This window comes from Apodemus sylvaticus, chromosome 4 (genome assembly GCF_947179515.1).
Source record: "Apodemus sylvaticus chromosome 4, mApoSyl1.1, whole genome shotgun sequence".
Taxonomy (NCBI): Eukaryota; Metazoa; Chordata; class Mammalia; order Rodentia; family Muridae; genus Apodemus; species Apodemus sylvaticus.
Window position 1 is genome coordinate 72,556,635 of NC_067475.1, and position 19,014 is coordinate 72,575,648.

A 19,014-nucleotide genomic window follows, 5' to 3' on the forward strand; every position below is an offset into this window, starting at 1 on the left:
AGCCTTTGGTAAGTAGGGATGTCTCTGTACTCCTGTTCTTCTCCTTTTTTCATATGCCTTGAGGCTCTAGGCCAAGCTTCTCTCCTGTTCTTGGGTAACTAGAAAGTGGCATAGCCTCATGAAAATTATGGAAATGTCACAGTAATTATCACCTAGGGAACACTATCTTCATTCTGTATCATGGATAGATGTGACTTATTTCCTGACTTGAGGCTTGACCACTCAGCAGGAGGGATCTTCTCATTGGAACTGGTGCACATAGAACTGTGGCATTTTGTTGTAACTTTGGGTCTTCTCTAAAGCATGTTCATGTTCTCTTCTCTCTGTTGGCCCCTGCCAGTAAGCATAAAGCTTTGGTCTTAGATTAACAGAAATCTAATATGCATGTTGAATGTTGTGTTTCATACTAAGACACCCCATATCTTAGCTTTCTTAGACTATTGGTCTTCTTTCTGGGGTGTATACCTACCACTTATAATTTATAAGATGAGAAGTGCTTCCTGTGAAGAAAACTAGAAACATCTGTGAGAACTGGAACGCCTCAGAGAACATCCAGACACATACCACCCACTAAGGTTGCAGAAATATGACTAGCCAGTCAGTTACAGATTTACATCTAGAGCTTATCCCTCCTCCTGCTGGACTGGTGATCTTCCCTTTGAACCAAAATATTTCTTGATAAAACTCTGAACCATAGTGCTCCCTGGTTCTCCATAAAGGGCTGAAACTTCTATCCTACAGCCATATCCTGTGATTCTCTTTAGTATATTAAGGGTGGAGTGGAGATTAGAACCCAGACTTCTGTTACTGGTTCACCTATTCTCTAGATCCATTGGTTATAGACTCTGACACTGTTTCCTGGAAACGGACACTGCTCTTGTCCTTTTCCTCATACATCTGCATCACTTAACTTAGCCAACTGTCAGGTACCCAGACCTACACCTTGAATTCATAAAATGTCTCAGCTGCTTTTTAATCTTGAACTTAATTCTTTTGATTTATTCTTGGTAAGACCAATAAATAAAGGGTCCACGTGAAGATAAAGAAGATAGGAACTCATAATAACACAAAAGGAAGATGGTGAGAAAAATTATCATAGTAAAGTCAGAAGAGTAGCTCATTTGCTGAGGGTATAAATCATCCTTGGTTATTAGAGGAAAATACTCCTCGATGAGACTGATGGGAGGCTACATATGGGACCTTTCTCATAATGTCTTCATGGTGTTTTCGTTGGTCTCCTTCAGACTTACCTGTTCCTGGAACATGCCTTCCCATCAGCATCAGAATCAGCAACAGTGCACACCACAAGTCCAGCAGCAGCAGGCGAAGCAGCCCTGTCAGCCACCTCCTACCAAATGTCAAGAGGCATGTGGGCCCAAAACCAAGGATCCATGTGTTCCTCATGCCAAAAAACAATGCCCAACGAGGAGCACAGCTAACCCAGCTCAGCTGAAGTGCCCTTCTGCACATCAAGACCCTAAGTGTAAACAGAAGTAAGGATGGACTAACAACCACCTACTGCTTACCACCAGACTACTAGATGGAGCCTTGTCTTCCCTCTGCTTATATTTCAACTGGCTCCAAGATTTTCTCTCCTTCTACCTATGTCCAATAAATTTAGATCATAAGACTTCTTGAGTCCTCATCAATCCCCACATTACATGCACCCTTGTTACTCTAAGACTTCTATATCCTACCCTGTTGTCTTCCAAGTGGGCAAGGGAGAAAAGTCAACCACTCCAGCCCCTTTATTGATCATAATTGTGGCTTTGTCCATTCCATATTATACAACAGCTTCTTCTGGGGCTCTAGGCAAAATTGATGCCTTAATCTTTTTCTCTCCACTTCTTTCTATACCTATTGCCCATTTACTCCATTAATAAACATGTGCTTCATATAAGAATGATTGTGTTTGTGTCCTGGGCTGCCCGGCTCCATTCCTCATCACATTTCAGGAGGTAAGAATATGAGTACATGTCCCTAGGAGTTTAGGAAGCCATTGTTATGAGCATAATTAATTTCTGGTAGCTAATTGTGGGGAGAGGAAGGATCTTGATACATCTCTGATGAAAGAGTGAGGAAAATAGGCCCAAATACTGCCCTCTTAGACTTTTGAGAGATTTCCTTGACTAACTCCATTTAGGGAAGACCAAGGAGGAAAGAAATTCCTTAGCCATGATTAGAAATTTAACATATCTGGTAAATGTTGGTTTTGATGCCCAGAAATTGTCATTCTGCAAAGGCAGACAAAACTGACACAGGTGACTGGAGTGTAATGAAGCATTATACAAACAGATGCAAATGACTTTTATATGGATTTGTTGTCTATTCTTTTATTCCTTTTTAAGAATATTTTATGATTTTTATTATGTATATGTGTGTATGTTCACATGTGTACAGGTACCCACAGATGACAGATAAGGGCATCAGATTCCTTGGCCCTCACATTACAAGTAGTTGTGAACTTTCTGATGTAGGTGCTGGGACTTAAATTTGGGTCCTCAGCAAATATAGCAAGTGCCATTGGCCACTGAACCATCCTCCTGCCCCTATTATTCTTATTCTTCAAGTCACTCATACGTAACCATTCTCTCACTTATTTATTGATCTACCATAGACTTATTATTCCACCTTGCCCGTGCTCGATCTCCTGACTATTTTGAGATAACCTATACTCAGCTTAAGTCTACTCTTAGGAAGTCAGAGATATTTTCTTACATCTGCGTAAGAGTGGTTCCCCCCAACTCCTGCCTGGGTGGTCATGTACTGAGAATTTGTGCAAAATAGTTGGCTTAGTTAGTTATTTTGAGTTCATATAGTTTATGAAAGCTTAGGTCCTACTTTTAGAGCTGATGTCCTAACCCTCTTTGCTTTTGTATAAGCTGCTTGTATTAAAAAAAAGCTGAATACTCCCAGCTAGAAAAAGACACAAGTCCTTAAAAAACAGAACATTAAAGAGGAATAAGGTGGGAACATTAGAGGTGATTCAGTGACTTAGAGTACTAGCTGCTTTTTCAGAGGACCCAAGTCCCAGCATCCACATGTTGACTTACAACTATCTATGTACCTCTATCCCAGAGGATCTGACCCTCACTTCTGGCCTCAGAGGGCACCATGGGTACTTGTGCTACAGTGGCACACATGTTAGCAAAACAACCATACACATAGAATAAATGAAAATGTTTAAAAGTTTTAAGATGTAACTAATCAGTTTTTTTCTCCTTTTTGCTATATTCTTCTCAAAGATTTGCTCACTGATGTGGAAATTCATTTATGTTGTTAGTAATGCCAATAGCAAGTTCTTCATTGAACACACTGGTTTGAAAAATCAATTAATGACCACTTCCTTCATTTTCTCCTTAAAATCACTATTGAGAGCTGATATTTCTAATTGAAACACTAAACATAGTGAATACAGCTATTAACCAGTAATCTAAAAATACTGAGTGCTTAAAAGGCTAAGAAAACTTTGATAGAATTTCTGATGTTCAAGCTCTGTATCAATTATTCCCCCCGACAAAATACTCTTAAGTAACAGAGAGACTGGTTCTACTTAACATCACTCTGCAACTTGTCATAAAAGCCATAGGCAGTCTATAGAAAAGTTATTTATTTATTTATTTATTTATTCATTCATTCATTCATTCATTCTTTTTTTTACAGTCCAGATTTTATGCCCCTCCATTCGCCCTCTGACTGTTTCACATCCCATATCTCCTCCCCTATCTCCAAGAGGATGTCCCCACCCCACCCCCACCCTACCATACCTCCCCACTCCCTGGGGCCTGGTGTATGTTGCCTGGTGCCTCAGTGTCTGAGAGATCTCAGGGGTTCAGGTTAGTTGAGACTGCTGGTCTTCCTATAGGGTTGCCCTTCTCTTCAGCTTCTTTCAGTTTTTTTCAAATTCAACCACAGTGGTCACCAGCTTCTGACCATTGGCAGGGTGTAAGTATGTGCATATGACTCTTTCAGCTGCTTGTTGGGACTTTTGAAGGGAAGTCATGATAGTCCCCTGCTTGTAAACATACCATAGCATCAGTAATAGTGTCAGGCTTTGGGGCCTCCCCTTGAACTAGATCCCTTGGTCCTGTCACTCTACCTCCTTTACCTCAGGCTCTTCTCCATTTTTCCCCACATTTCTTTCAGACAGAAACAATTCTGGGTTAGAACTTTTGACCATGGGATGGCAACCCTATCCCTCAACTTTTAGGACATGCATGATATCTATTCACTAATAAGTGGATATTAGCCAAAAAAAAAAAAAAAGTACAGAATACCAGGATACAATCCACAGAACTCAAGAAGGTTAACAAGCTGAGGGGCCCAAGTGATGATGCCTCAATCCCATTTGGGAGAAAAAGAAAGCAATCATGGGGTGGGAGGAGGTAAGGAGGGACCTGGGTGGGAAAGGAACAGGGAGGGGGAAAGAGGAACATGATCAGGAATTGGCTGGAGGGAACAGGACTGAAGCCCCGAGGACCAGCAGAAAGAATGGAAACAGGCAACCACAGGAGGTAGGAGGTGGGGGAACCTTCTAGAATGTACCAGAGACATGGGAGGTGAGAGACTCTCAGGACCCAAAGGGAGTAAGTAACCTTAGATGAAATGCCCTACAGTGGGGAAAGGGAACTTATAGAAAAACTGGTTTTTCATGTCTTATCTATGTCTTATATGTAGATTCTGGCAAGCCCTTCCACAGATTTAGGGTTCTGGGTTTGACAGGTGTGCAGTATCTTCAACTGCTTGACAAACAGAAACAACAAATTTATCTTATCAGTGACTAAATTAACTTAGTGGGAGAAAGAAGATACTGATGACCTTCCAACAATGCCCAAGGAAATGTCTCATCTATTTGGCAATATATGAAAATGTAATGCATTCATAACAAATTGTTTTTGTGTTGTTCTGCCTCACAGACCATACTTATCTGTGTCATGGAAAAGATTGTAGAACATAAGGAGACAGTAAGCATTATTAGATCAACTTCTTCACTGATCAACAGAAAACTGAAGAGTTTCTTCATTATTTCCATATACCCTAAAATGTGTAGATACTTCTACTGCTACAGATCCTTCCTAAAGACACCAAAACACACTGTATGTTAAGTTGACTTTCACTGTTTTGAGAAAATGCTTGTCAAAATGACTGAAAGAGACAAATTATTATATAATTCTAAAGAGTACAGTCCCATGTCAGCTGGCTTCCTTCTTGCTTTCAGGCCCTTTGCAGGACAGAAACATCAGAGCACAGGAAATTTGATCATGTAGTGCTAAACAAAATGTGGGCAGCAAAGAGGGAAGGAGGAATAGAAGGGAGGGAATTGATAGAGATGGAGAGAGAGGGAATATTCTATTAGATATAGCACATACATTTCCCTAGTAATTCAATGACCTTTTCCTTCAATGGATGTTACCTACTTCCAAAAATATCTATCACTTCTCAGTAATAGCCTTAAATTATGAATTAATCAGTCTACTGGTCAGTTTATTAGATGACAGCTTTCAGGATCCAATCAACTCTCAATGGTTAGAATTCATTGGTCAGGGACTAAGCCTTTAAGACATGAATGTTTTGGAGGACATTTTATATTCAAAGTGTAACACTCTGCCCCTGGTTCCCAAAATGCTTGTGTTCATCTTATGATGGAAAATATATTCATTACATCTGCAATCTCCAATAGTCTTGTCTTGACATTTATAGCATTTATCAAATTTTCAAATAAAAAATATCTCTATAGAGGCTCAAATAAAAATTACTGTAAGCTCTTGGAAAATCCAAATCAAGTTAAATGTTTTCAGTGAATGACTATAAAGGATAAATGTTCCTGTGGCAAAAGTGGCAAGCAAATTAAGCAGAATGGAACCACAGAAGACAAACACTGCATCCTGGAGCTCCACGTCCAGCATCTATGGTGGTAACATGACACTAGCACATAGGTTATGGAGGTTGGCACCCATGTTCTCTCTTCTGGATGATTGTGCTTACTATCTGTGACTTTCTTAGACAAATGTTACTTTTTCTTCCTAATTCTAATTCTCTCGGGCCGTCTTATGACTTTACCCACAAAGTTATACAGTTCATTCTTTCAATGGCTGCTTGCAAAAAAAAAATACATTTATTGCATTGCCTGCCTGGCTCACTAGGCTCTCAGTTGAGAACTAGGTAGAAGCTTCCATGAGCCATCATTGTGTGAAAAATGATAGAATCTGCTAAGAACCTGAACCCTAGGACCCTAGGATCCTGGTCATGGCAGTCTCTGACTGCCAGAGTTAATTTGGAAGAAACAACTTCCTAGGTGGTCATGCATAAGAAGCAATACAATTCAATTTTGATATCTTTGTGATTTTGTTGTTTTAGGTTTAATTTGTTGGTTCATAGTATTTTTTCTGTCTGAATATAGTCAGTCACCACTTCTATAACTTTTGGTTACAGATTCTTATGGCCTCAAAAGTTTAGTTTTTATTTTCATGAAATCCTACTTAACACATTTGACAAAAAAAGTTCCAAGACTCTCATTATGTGCTATAGATATTTAAATGAAAATATAATTATTTTTATTTTTACATTTATGTGGGTTTTGCCAGCATGTAGACCTGTTCACCACTTGTATACAGTGGCTGTAGAGAACCAAAGAAGGCATCAGATCCATTGAAATGAGTTATAGATGGTTGTGAGCTGCCATGTGAGTTTCTGCCTAGGATCCTAACCTAGGTCTTCTGGTAGAGCCATTTCTCTAGTTGCAATTATTTTAATTATTAAGCACATCATTGCTTTCTTTAAATTTATCCCATATGCTTAATTGTCCTATTAAATTAAGAGCCCACATGTTGGGCCTTTTGGAGGGCAGTCATGATAGGCCCCTGTTGTAAGCACACCATAGCACCAGTAATAGAGTCAGGCCTTGGGGCCTCCCTTTGAGCTGGATCCCAAATTGGGTCTGTCACTGGACTTCCTTTTCCTTATGCTTGTTTCCATTTTTGTTCCTGCAATTCTTTCAGACAGGAATAATTCTGGCCCAGAGTTTTTACTGTGAGATGGCAACCTCATCCCTCTACTTGATGCCTTATCTTTCTGGTGACACCTATGGTTGAATTAGGGAAATTCTGGAAGAGGCTGAGGAAGAGGGAGACCCCATAGGAAGACCAGCAGTCTCAACTAACCTGACCCCCTGAGCACTATCAGACATTGAGCCACCAAACAGACAGCATACACCCATCAGCTGATATGAGGCCCCTAACACATGTACAGCATAAGATTGCCTGATCTGGACTCAGCCAGAGAAGGTGCACCTAACCTTCAAGACACTTGGAGCCCCAGGGAATGGGGAGGTCTGGTCGAGTGTGGGAAGGGGGCATCCTCTTGGAGATGGGGAGAGGAGATGTGTGCTGTGGAACAGTCAGAGAGTGGACTGGGAGGGGGATAAAGTCTGGACTGTAAAAATAGATTAAAGAATTAATTGAAAAAATATTAACTGGCAAAACCAAAGGGTCCTATTGTTCTTACTGTTCTGAAATGCAAAATGCTATTCAAAAATAACTTCTCATTGCTAGTGCAATGAAATAGCTTATGGCTATATATATATTAACCAGGGAACTGGGTGTGAAGAATGCACTTATAGTCTGAATTAAATTATCTGTACTCATCTCTACCTTGAAGAGTCTTGTGAGGAGGAATCACTGGGAGGTTAAGCAAAATAAATTTTAGCAAGTCAGGATTCATGAGTTGTGAGTGTGAGCTGGAGGAAAACTCTGGTCTTTCCACTATGGAAGACTCTGACTCTGGCTGGGAACAAAGAAACTGATTTTTTTTTTTTTTTGGATGCTGGGTGGTGGTGTTTCCAAACACGTGGTTGATTTACCACTAAACAAATTTAATGAATTTTAACAAGATCATATCTGTATGCAAAATACCTACATAGACAGCCTCTAAAGAAGAAGAGCCAATGTCTGAGTAGATAAATGATGCAAAGAATAAAGCTGACAACCTGTACTGAGGTGAGAGGGGGAGAAAGACTGGGAATTTTACCAGGCAGAGTTACAAAATAACACATCAGAAGAAAACACAGTTAGACACCAGATAATGGTTGTTTCTGGGGAGAGTTCTCAGCAGAAGTCGTGATATAATGGAACTTCTTGGGGTCCTAGAAAATCTGTCAGTTTTATCGATAGAGGTTATGTGACTGCCTACATGCTTATGTATGTGTGTGTATACATATACAGATATATATGTGTGTCTATGCAACTTATATCTTGTATTTAAGATTTGATTAGTTTTGTAATTATTTGTATTTTTATTTTGTATTCATTCATTTAACACAAATAAAAGAAAGTACCATTAAGTGATAGCAATATGCTTAGTAAATTTAGTGAAAGACATACTATATTCACAATAAAATATTCTTATGAAATAAAGAGATAAATCATATCTGTATACTAGAAGAATTAATTTTAAAGCATGTCAATTATCTTTAAATTGACTAAGGTATGAAAATTAGTATGAAATGGTGTTGAAACTATTTTACATACTGATTTTCAAAAGGCAAACTATATTAGAATTTGGTGAGGTTGTACATATAGCTAGGAACTCATCATGACATGCTGTGGATGTATAAACTCAACAAATTCTGAAACTTGAGCTCCTATGTCCACATCCCAGCTACTTCACTCTTTAGACACAATAGAAATGAACACACATGACTGGTAACACATACATGTATGTTTGTAGTAGCATTCATTCTAATAACTCCATCTGAGCCCCCCAAACTTTCATTGACACAGTTGTTGCCAAGTTAATCCTAATATAATTCTATAATGCATACCACAAAATAGTAAGATTAGAAAAACAACTCTGTGAGGATGAATCTCACAATCCTTAGTGGAAGTACATATTAAAAGTACACATTCTATGACAGAAAGATGGACTTCAGCAGGAGCTGGCGCCATTTTGTATGAGAAGAGAACACATATATGGTCACATCGTAAAAATGTACACACATCTTGTATAATATTTCTGAGTTTTCAAAAATTCTATAAAATGTAATTATATTAAGGCAGCATTTGGATTTACTTTAAACATTTTTCTCATTGTTCCTTTACAGAATTCTCCAGATTCCCACCTCCATCACACCTGCAAGCCCTATCTACATAGCAGTAACTAAAACTAAAGCATTCCTACTCTTCTGAATGATGCTATAGCAGGACAGACCACTGTACTCTTCTCCTATTCTCACTCCTTACCATTTCACATGCCCAGAAAATCCAGTCCACCCCAGAACCAAAACAAAGCCCCACCTCAGCCATCTGTCACAAACCTGGCAGTCTCAAATTCCCTGCCTCCTCCTCTTTTGGACAGGAACCCCGTGGCCTGTTTCCCAGCCTTGGGAGCCCTGGACCGTGATGCTCAAGACTCCAACATTCTGGTTCTGGCTCTTCTCCAGACTGGATCTGTGACTTTGAGTAACATTCCCAACTTTAGTCTATAAAGCTATAGGATGAGCGGTTTCATTAGATGCTTTCTTGTTGCTTTAAACTTAGGCGGATCCTAGAATTCTTTGAGGCTTTTGCATTTTTGTGGCTCCTTTGCTCTACTCCACCCTCCTCTCTCCACTGAGTTGTAGTTGGTAGTTTCCTAACAAACAACGAAAAGTGTTTTCGCAAAAGTAAGTCACAAAAATGATAAATAAATGGATGGGTGGATGAAGTTCATCTTCCATGAGAAATTTCAGAGAATTTTATGTGACTTCCATGAGAATTTTATGTGACTTATGAAAATAAAAATCTGCTTTAAACTATGTAGACAAGGAGGAGAGCATGGGAGGCTGTGAAAGTGGGTGAGAACTGCCTCTACATGAGCAATTAAGAGTCAACAAAAAACACAGAATTCTCTGCCCTCCCTTTATTGGTCTAAAAGCAGTTCATAAATTTTCCTTTGTGAGGTGGCATAAATTCCTATTTCCAGGCAAGGGCACTGATAGCAACCCTTATCAATGGAGTCATAGAGGCAAGATGACATATGTTCTCCTCTCCTTTCCATCATGTTAACCTTTCAATCCCAAAGCAGCCATTAAAGGATTTTCCTTTCATTTTTGTGTTTCTTCTTTCTAAAACAGCTTTATTAAAATATGACTCATATATCATATATTTCCCCACTTACAGTTTAAAAATATATTTAAGTACATCCAGGGTCATAAAGCCATCATCACAATCTGTCTCGGGGCATGTCATCACATAAGCATGACTGCATGCCCATCAGCTCTCATAGCTCATTTTCCTCCCCTGTTGCTTTCCTCCTTGCCCCTAACCTCAGCCAATTATCCTTTTCTCATTTCCTCATAATGGCCTATTACTTGCATGTATTTAATAACACTCTCCTGTTTAACCACAACTACACATTCCTCAATGTCGCTCATAGCCATACACATATCTCCAAGGTTATCATAGTTATATTCCCTGTTCCTAAATTCAACCCTTTTAAGTTGAGCATGACTGAGATAATACAGCTTCTCTGTTCAGGATTAAACCATTTCATACAAAACCTTCCATGTTATTACAAATCGCAGCACCTTCCTCTATTTACTGAATAGTGTCGCAGTGTGTCTATATAACATTTTCTTCAGTCATTCATCAGCTGGTGACCAGTGGGTTTACTCATCCTCTTCTAACTAGTGTGAAAAGAACTACACTAGATAATGGAATATGAGGATCACTTCTACATGTTGATTTTACTTTATTTTGTTTATAACTATGTCACATAGACAGTTAACTGAAACATTCACTGATTTCCAGGAAGGCTATGCTGACTTTCTCACCAAGGGTATGTTAGGGTTCTCTTATCTGTGGATCCTAATCAACACTTATATTTGCCTTTAAGATAATAGCCATTCTAACAGGTACAATGCCATATTTCATCATGGTTTTTGACTTACACTTTCTTGATGATTACTGGTGTATTTTCCACATATCTGTTGGACATTTCAATATAGTCTTTTGAGAAGCAACTATTCAGTTTTTTTAACCTGATTTTCATCATGGCGTTTTCATGCTGTTCAATTGAATGCCTTATAAATTTTAATATAAATTAATATCATTCCTAGTTAAGATGTATTAGCTTACATGTTCTAAATAGTCTCAATTTTATGGTTGGCTTTCTTTAATGGGTAGAGGCTTTTTAGCTTTGTATAATCCCAGTTATCTATTGTTCTTACCTGTGCTTTTAAGGTAACAGAAAAAAATGTCATTGTCAGAACCTGGTATGTTATGAATTTTCCTCTATGTTTTCTTGTAGTATCTTCATGGATTTTGGCTTTGTATTTAATTCTTTAATCAGTGTTGAGGTGATTTTGTTCCTCTACATCTGATTGATTGTATGGGTTATTTTTAAAACTGTGAATTGAAAAGCCTATTGTTGTTTCCCATTTTCCACTCCCAACACCTTTGTCAAAATGACTTGCATATTAAATGTGTGTACCTACTTCTCGGCTCTCTACTCTATTCCATTTGTCTGTGAATATCTGTACCATACTTTTTTGGCTACAATAGCTTTGTAGAATACTTTGATGTCAGGTAGCTTTGATTTTGGGCTTAAAAACACTTTGGTTATCTGGGGCTTTTAGAGTTGCATATGAATTTTAGGATTATATCTTAAATCTAATCAGTTTCTTAAGTGCTCACTTCTTTTCTATGAAGCTTCAGTGAATGTATAACTATTTATATAAATAAAAATTGTAAGCCTTTCTCCTGTCATTTGTGCTCTGTCAGTTAAAATTTCAGGCACATATCACTGAATCTAAGAGGGAGAAGGAAATGTTCTTGTCAAATATCAGAAAATGAAATGTTGATATTATTTTGTTCCTCAAAGGTTTTAATATGGCCTAGCCAGAAGGTCCTTGGAGACTGACAAATAGTCCTTTGTCACAGAAGAGAGAATCCATACCACAGACATTATAGTGCCTTGAGAGGTGACATGGGATCATCTCCTGGCCGTAGGCTACTGGATCTAGGCCCAGACCTGCTAAACAAGCCTGAGCCTGCCCTTTGATGATTCCCTAGAGGGAGAGTGAGGAACATGGGTGTATGGAAGTACTTAGTCTCCCTTAGATGGAACTTAATTGTGTCACAAGGCTCCCAGTGTCCTTAGGCCAAACACCTACACTCAAAAGCACCTAAACTCATCAACATCAATATCAACATCTTCCCAGGCACCTTAGCACCCACCTGAACCTCCTTCTACTTGTGGTGCTATTTTCCAGGATTGTGATTGTCCTGCTTGATTCAGATACTAGAAGCTGATACTTCAAGACTAGCCTTATTCATAGACACTAAGACATATACACATATAGACACACATATGCTGATTAAAAAAACCTCTGATGAAGTTTGCATATGTAAAATTTTAAAGGCACCAGATGATGTTAGTTTTAATCAAGAAAGAAAAGGTATTCTGCTTATACTGTACTGTTGCCCAAATTATCTGACCGGGAAAATTACCAAAGGCCTGTTTTAAGAAACAAGATTTCATAATGCCTTCTCTTAGCTATTTATCTCATTAGAATTAATATCAGTTTCTAATATTCTTTCATTATAATTAATATAAATTCCATGTTAGAAAATATTAAAGTAAAAATTAAATTGCATCCTTAGCAACATTGTAACAAGATTCTTAGGCTGGTTTGTAAAATTTTCTTCCTATGATCTTGTTTAGTTCCAGGAAGTACATAGAATATTGCCTATTTTTTCACCAGACTTCTCAAAGCTGGGATTTCATGTTTGCCATTTGATTGTCATTCAGCAGCTATGTCTTCAACAAATGAGTGATTGCTTCAAAAATGAAGAAAATGAAAGAATTTTCTGAGTCACTAGAAATGATTTTCTAATAATAGCTGTGGTTCAAACCCTGAGGAAAATGAGCTTGCTATCTCCCATCCACTGATGTGTGCTTTGTATGTGTAATTTCATGTAATAACAGTTCTGAAGGCAAATATTATCAGTCCTAAGATCCAGGTAAGATAAACTGAATCTCACAGTGTTGGGTTTGCATCTTGGCTGTCACCTGATTAACCAAAACTTCGCAAGAGACTTTGTGCCTCAGCTTCCATGTCTTTGATTCTTATACTGCTCTTGGTGGGAGGGGACTGGATAAGGATCAAAACAATGATAACAATTATTATTCATAAACTCTCTGACATCACAAATATAACTTGATAGACACAGAGTTGAGATTTCAAATCTGTAGTCTACAAGAGGACATGATATACTCTGAAGAAACTTGCTAAGGAGGCACAACTACACAATAAGAGAAGGAAAAAGCAACTACACAAACCACACTGTTATCTCAAGATTCTGTAATGACAGATATTTTCTGTAGAAATTTTTAGCCTTATGCTTGTCATTCAACAGCCCATAAATTAATAAAGGCTCTGAGCAAGAGTTCATCAGCCTGACCTTCCAAATTTTGTATAGTCTCTGCATTATTTGATCATTCAAACACAGAGGATATCATCTCTGATCAGTGAAGATCTGTGATCATGTCATGATCTGGCCATGGCTTCTTCTACGAGTTACTTTCCATAACACTGCATATAGTTGTCTAGGGACTGTTAATACTTCACAGCTCATCTTTATGAACTCCTGGAAAGTGAATAATTTCCCTGTCTCTGTTTCTTTAACCAGAGCATGTTCTGGTCATGGAATGACCAACGTTGACCTTAGTCATCACCCGGTCTTAAAAAGCAAAGATTATGTAGTCATTGGCACTACCTAATAATTTGAGGTAAATTTAGAAAGAAGTAAACCTGAAAGTTTTGTAAGAATGAGTAAGGGAGATGATGCAATTTCAGAGGCCAAGAATTCTAGAAGAAAGGTTTCTATCTGAAGGAGGGAGAGAAAGGGGAAGCATTGTCAACAGGAAGAATAGTTCAAAGTATTTGAAGCATCATTTCATTTCATCTTTGTAACAATTCCATGAGTAGAATAAACACCTTTAAAGATGAGGACATAAACATATGAAAAGCTGAATTATGTTGCCCAAGATAACCCAACCAAAGCATAACCAAAAGCTCATAAAAAGCAGGGCTAAAGGATGACTAACTCTGACTTTCTCTTCCACCATTTTCAAGGAAGAAAAACTAGGTTGACATTTTTATTCAGCTCTACCTGGATGTAAAGATAAAGGGAGAATTCAAGATTGGTCTGTTCCAAAGGAGAGGAGAGAAAATCAGGAATCTGAGGCTCTGCCAATATTGTTTAAGAAACAAACTGTAGAGCCTGAAGTGAGTCCCTCCCATACCTTGTCCTTCCCCTGCCCAGGGTTAGCAGTTGTCTAGCAAAATCCTAGTGTGAAGTTCATGTGTTCCCTGTTTACTGCCCCCCTCACCAGGATGACAATCCAATCTTCTTCTATTTGTTTAGGCCATAGTATTCAGGAGGATCCAACACTTGTAGGAGCTGGTGTTTCTTCCTTCTACTGCTTTATTTCAAAAAAGACTCACGTGGTCATAAAAACTTAAAAAAAATTGGACAGCCTGAACTGAGCAACCAACACCCTGCTTTTCCTTCTTCTTTCTTGGTAATCAGAGAACAAGCAAAAGTAATATTCTTTAAGGCTCAGTGTGTCTCAATTTGAATACACTTTATATGCACCTTACAGCAAGATGAGAATTGGAATTGCAAGGGGAATCTTTATTTAATCCAGACCCCTGAAAAGTAGTGAAGTGGAGGGAGTAGCTGAACCTGGAACCTGGGGAAAGCCTGACCACCATACAGTCAATCTGAATAGCTTTGTAAATGTGAGGTGTCCAAGAGGCACAGCTCCTATCCTATTCAATGGCCAATCAAGTAGCTGAGACGAAAGGGGCCAGCTTACATCATGGGGAGAACAGCAGCCATCTAGGGACATTGGGAGATCCTGGCCAAGACTGGAAATCCTGAGAGATGTTTGGCAGCTAGCAAGTTTCCCATCTCCTTGTGTGGTAGTTTATGAGGTGGTACTCATGTTAGCCCTGGTGACAGAGAAACTAAGAATACTGAGGGGGAGAAAACTTCCTCAGCCAGTGAGTGGGATTCAGATGTTCAAACAGGAGGACCAGTGCTCCTGTCAAGTGAAAGCACCAGTGCCCTGAGCTAGAACCTACCTGAGGGTGAAGGCAGTGGAGCCTGAGGCAGGAAGAAGAGTCTTCTCAGGGTACGTGCCCAGTGAGAAAGGCTTCTTTGGTTTTTGGGGTTTTGATTTTTCCAGGGAGAGTTTCTCAGTGTGGCCCTGGCTGTCCTGGAACCTACTCTATAGACCAGGGTGGCCTCTAACACAGAGATCTGCCTCTGCCCTGCCCCTGCCCCTGCCCCTGCTTCCGAAATTCTAGAGTTAAAGGCATATGCAGCCATTGCCTGGCGCCATGGAGGTCAGAGAAGTTTTCCAATTGTGTAGTGCTAGGTCTCAGAAATAGGCTTCTTTGCCTGAAGATAGCAGCAGATATCACTGTGGAGTTCCTGCTACTGGAGAGCTAGGGAACTTGGGGAAAAACAATTCTAAGTCCAACTAGAGCAGACTGAAGTGAACCAACAGGCTTGGGGTTCAGATATCTTGGTAGCTCAGCCATGAGGCTACAGAAAAGTGCTAATGACATTAGGTGATAATGATGTAGAGGGACGCCAAAGCAGAAGAGACATCATATGCCCTGTCCTGAGTTCCCATAACCTCTCCTCAGATCATCCTGAAAGACCACCATAAATGGGATACTTCTTTATTCCTAGCTACTGCTGAAGAAGACTCACAGCTGGAGCAATGTCTCTAGGATTAAGAACACTTGCTACTCTTGCAGAAGACCTGGTTTCAGTTCCCAGCACCTACATGATGTCTCACAACCATTCCAAACTTCCATTCCAAGGGATCCAACACTTTCTCATGTCAGGCACACACATGGTACACATATATACATGCTGACAAAACATTCATACAACAAAGTAAGATAAATAAAACTAAGTATTTAAAGAAGTCTTCATTCTCTTTAGAAAAAGGCCTTTCCTTCCCTCCTTCCTTCTTTCTTCCTTCCTTCCCTCCCTCCTTCCTTCCTTCCTTCCTTCTTCCTTCCTTCCTCCCTTCCTTTCTTTTTTCCTCTAATAATTCACCCACCCAAGGTTCAATTCTACAATTGGTAATCACTAAGCAAATACTATACACCAGGAAGCATATTTCCATGAATGAGAACCAGTGTTATTGGGACAGAGTCGAAGGATGATCTTGACTCAGGTTCACAAGAGATGATCCAGCTGTGCAGCTCCCAAGTGCTTCAAAAACATTTAGCTGTGTGTTTGTAGTGGGGAGGAAACAGAGGTGTGGGAAGAAGAAGTGGCATCATCTACACCTGAGTTTTAAGATAATTTAGATGTTCTGAAGGTCACACCCTTTAACAGACAGTGTTTGGAATGTGGTTCTGAATCAGTGACGTTAGTCTCATGTTATGATGATCAAAAGAAATTGCTGGTGCCAGGTCTAAAGGAGTGCTTCTTCATGTGTCCTCAGAACACACAAGTCTCTGTGATAGGTAGAATCTCCCGAAAATGACCATCATAAAGGGACTGTACTTGGCAGGTATTCAGAAATGTGCCACCCTAGCCATGCCACTGTGCTATCTTAAAACCCCCTCCGGAGTAATAGCAACTGAATTCAAAATTGTCTTTTTTTTAAAGTTAAACTATTTTTAAAATTATTTTATTTATTTATATTCCAAATGTTGCCCCACTTCTCAGTCCCTCCTTCCAAGAGTTCTTCACTCATCCTTCTTCCCTTTGCCTCTGAGAGGGTGCTCCCACACCCTGGACCCCTACCAACCCACCTCACCAGTTCCCCTAATCCCACCCCACTTATCTCCCCCACATCCCTCTTCTCTGGATCTTCAAGTCTCTACGGGATTAGGCCTGTCCTCTCCCACTGAGGCCAGACAAAGATGTCCTCTACTACATATGTACCAGGGGTCATGGACCAGCCCAGGTATGCTCTTCAATTGGTGGCTTAGTCTCTGGAAGCTCACAGGGGTCTGAGTTAGTTGATACTGTTGGTCTTCCTATGGGGTTGGTATCCCCTTCAGCTCTTTCAATCCTTCCCTTAATTCTTCCATAGGGATCCTTGTCCTCAGTCCAATGATTGGCTATAAGTGTCTGCATCTGTCTCAGTCAGCTGCTGGTAGAGCCTCTCAGAGGACAGCCATACTAGGCTCCTGTCTGCAAACATAAAATTGAATACTATTCAGCTACTAAAAATGAATTTTACAGACAGATGGATGGAACTAGAAAATATCCTGAGTGAGATAACCCAGACCCAAAAGGACATTCATGGTATGTATTCACTGATAAGCGGTTATTAGCCAGTACAGAATATCTATGATACAACTCAGAGATCGTGAGAAGTTTACAAAAAAGGAAGGTCCAAGTGAGGTTACTTCGATCCCACTTAGAAGGTGGTGGTGGGGGTGGTGGTGGGAATAATTATGGGAGGCAGAGGAAGGGAGGGACCTGCGCGAGAGAGGGCAGGGGAAAGGGGGGGCACAAAATCAGGTAAGGAGGGAGACAGGAGAGAAGCCCAAAGGGCCAGGAGAATGAATTAAAATATACAGCTGTTGGGAGTGTAGTGAAGTATGGGTGGGGGTGAGGGTGTTAACCTCTAGAAAGTTCCAGAGACCTGGGATGTAAGAGGCTCACAGGATTCAATAAGAATGACCTCAGCCAAAATCAAAATGTCCAACAGTGTGGGATGGAATCTGAAGGGACACCTCCAATAGATTGAAAGGGCTCCTAGTGGAGGGATGGATTCACTGAACTAACTATAAAAGTTTTGACCCCGAATTATTCCTGACTAAAACAAATGCTGGGACAAAAATGGACCAGAGATTGAAGTAAAAGCTATCCAGTGATCTGCCCAACTTGGGATTCATCCCATGGGCAGGCACCAAACCCTGACACTATTACTGATGCCATGTTGTGTTCAAAAATAGTCTTTGGGGCCCAGAGAGATGATTTGATGGTTAAGAGCACTTACTGTTCTCGTGGGAGGCCTGGATTCAGTTTTTAGCACCCACATGCATCACCATTCCTAATGTAAGTTCCATGGAATCTTCCACTTTCTTCAGACATCCATGGCCACTACATACATTTTATGTAGGTAAAGTACTCATATACATTAAATAAATAAATCTAAAATCTTCATTTTAGCATCATGGTCTTTTCTTTCCTTTCTCAGACTCTGACTAACTGGAGGTTTCATAAACTACAGTATTTTCCTGCCTTCTTTGAACCAGTACCCTGGAGGTCTCTCAAGGCCATTTCTGCCTGTTCAAATATCAGTATTCCCATAGTGATAGGTGTTTTTTTCTTCATATTTCTTCTTCATTCTAATAAGTACTAACAGACTGTCTAATATGTATCTGTCATTTGTGTCCCAGCAGCTCTCTCCAGAAAAGCCACTTTGTACAGTAAATGTGGAATCCCTCTGAGGGAGACACTGCACCATTTCAACCACTGGGATTGCTGGCTTAAGAAAGTCTCTGGGGATAGAGATATGGGCCAGTGGTTAAGAGCATTGAGTACTCTGCCAGAGATCCTGAGTTCAATTCCCAGCAACCACATAGTGCCTCAAAACCATATGTAATGCCATCTGATTCCCTCTTTGGTATGTACAAGGATAGAACACACACACATACACACACACACACACACACACACACACATACACACACACACACACACACACACACACACACATACACACACACAGATGCACACACACACACAGATGCACACACACACACACACACACACACACACACACACATATATATATATATGTAAAGATTTTAATATCCATACTTCCCAGGCCAGATATTTGAGTATTTTATTCTTCCTTATGCTAATTTATAGCTCTTCTACCTTTTGCAGATCTAGAAATGGCTATTGTTTATCTCTGGAGCCTTGTAAAGACATAGCACTCTTATTCTTACTTCACGGGTTCATCTTGGTAACAGCTGAGGGC

General features: G+C 39.8%; 1 protein-coding gene across 1 annotated transcript; it reads left to right on the forward strand.

Annotated features, from left to right (window-relative positions):
• The first annotated feature begins 1,263 nt into the window (after positions 1-1,263).
• Sprr4 (small proline rich protein 4) lies at positions 1,264-1,497 on the forward strand. The gene has a single exon (XM_052178810.1). The coding sequence runs from the start codon at positions 1,264-1,266 to the stop codon at positions 1,495-1,497; it is 234 nt and encodes a 77-aa protein (XP_052034770.1).
• The last annotated feature ends 17,517 nt before the right edge of the window (positions 1,498-19,014 follow it).

Bases quoted from the DNA above. Each gene is read 5' to 3' on its own strand.
- Sprr4 (XM_052178810.1), top strand. From the start codon at position 1,264: ATGCCTTCCCATCAGCATCAGAATCAGCAACAGTGCACACCACAAGTC.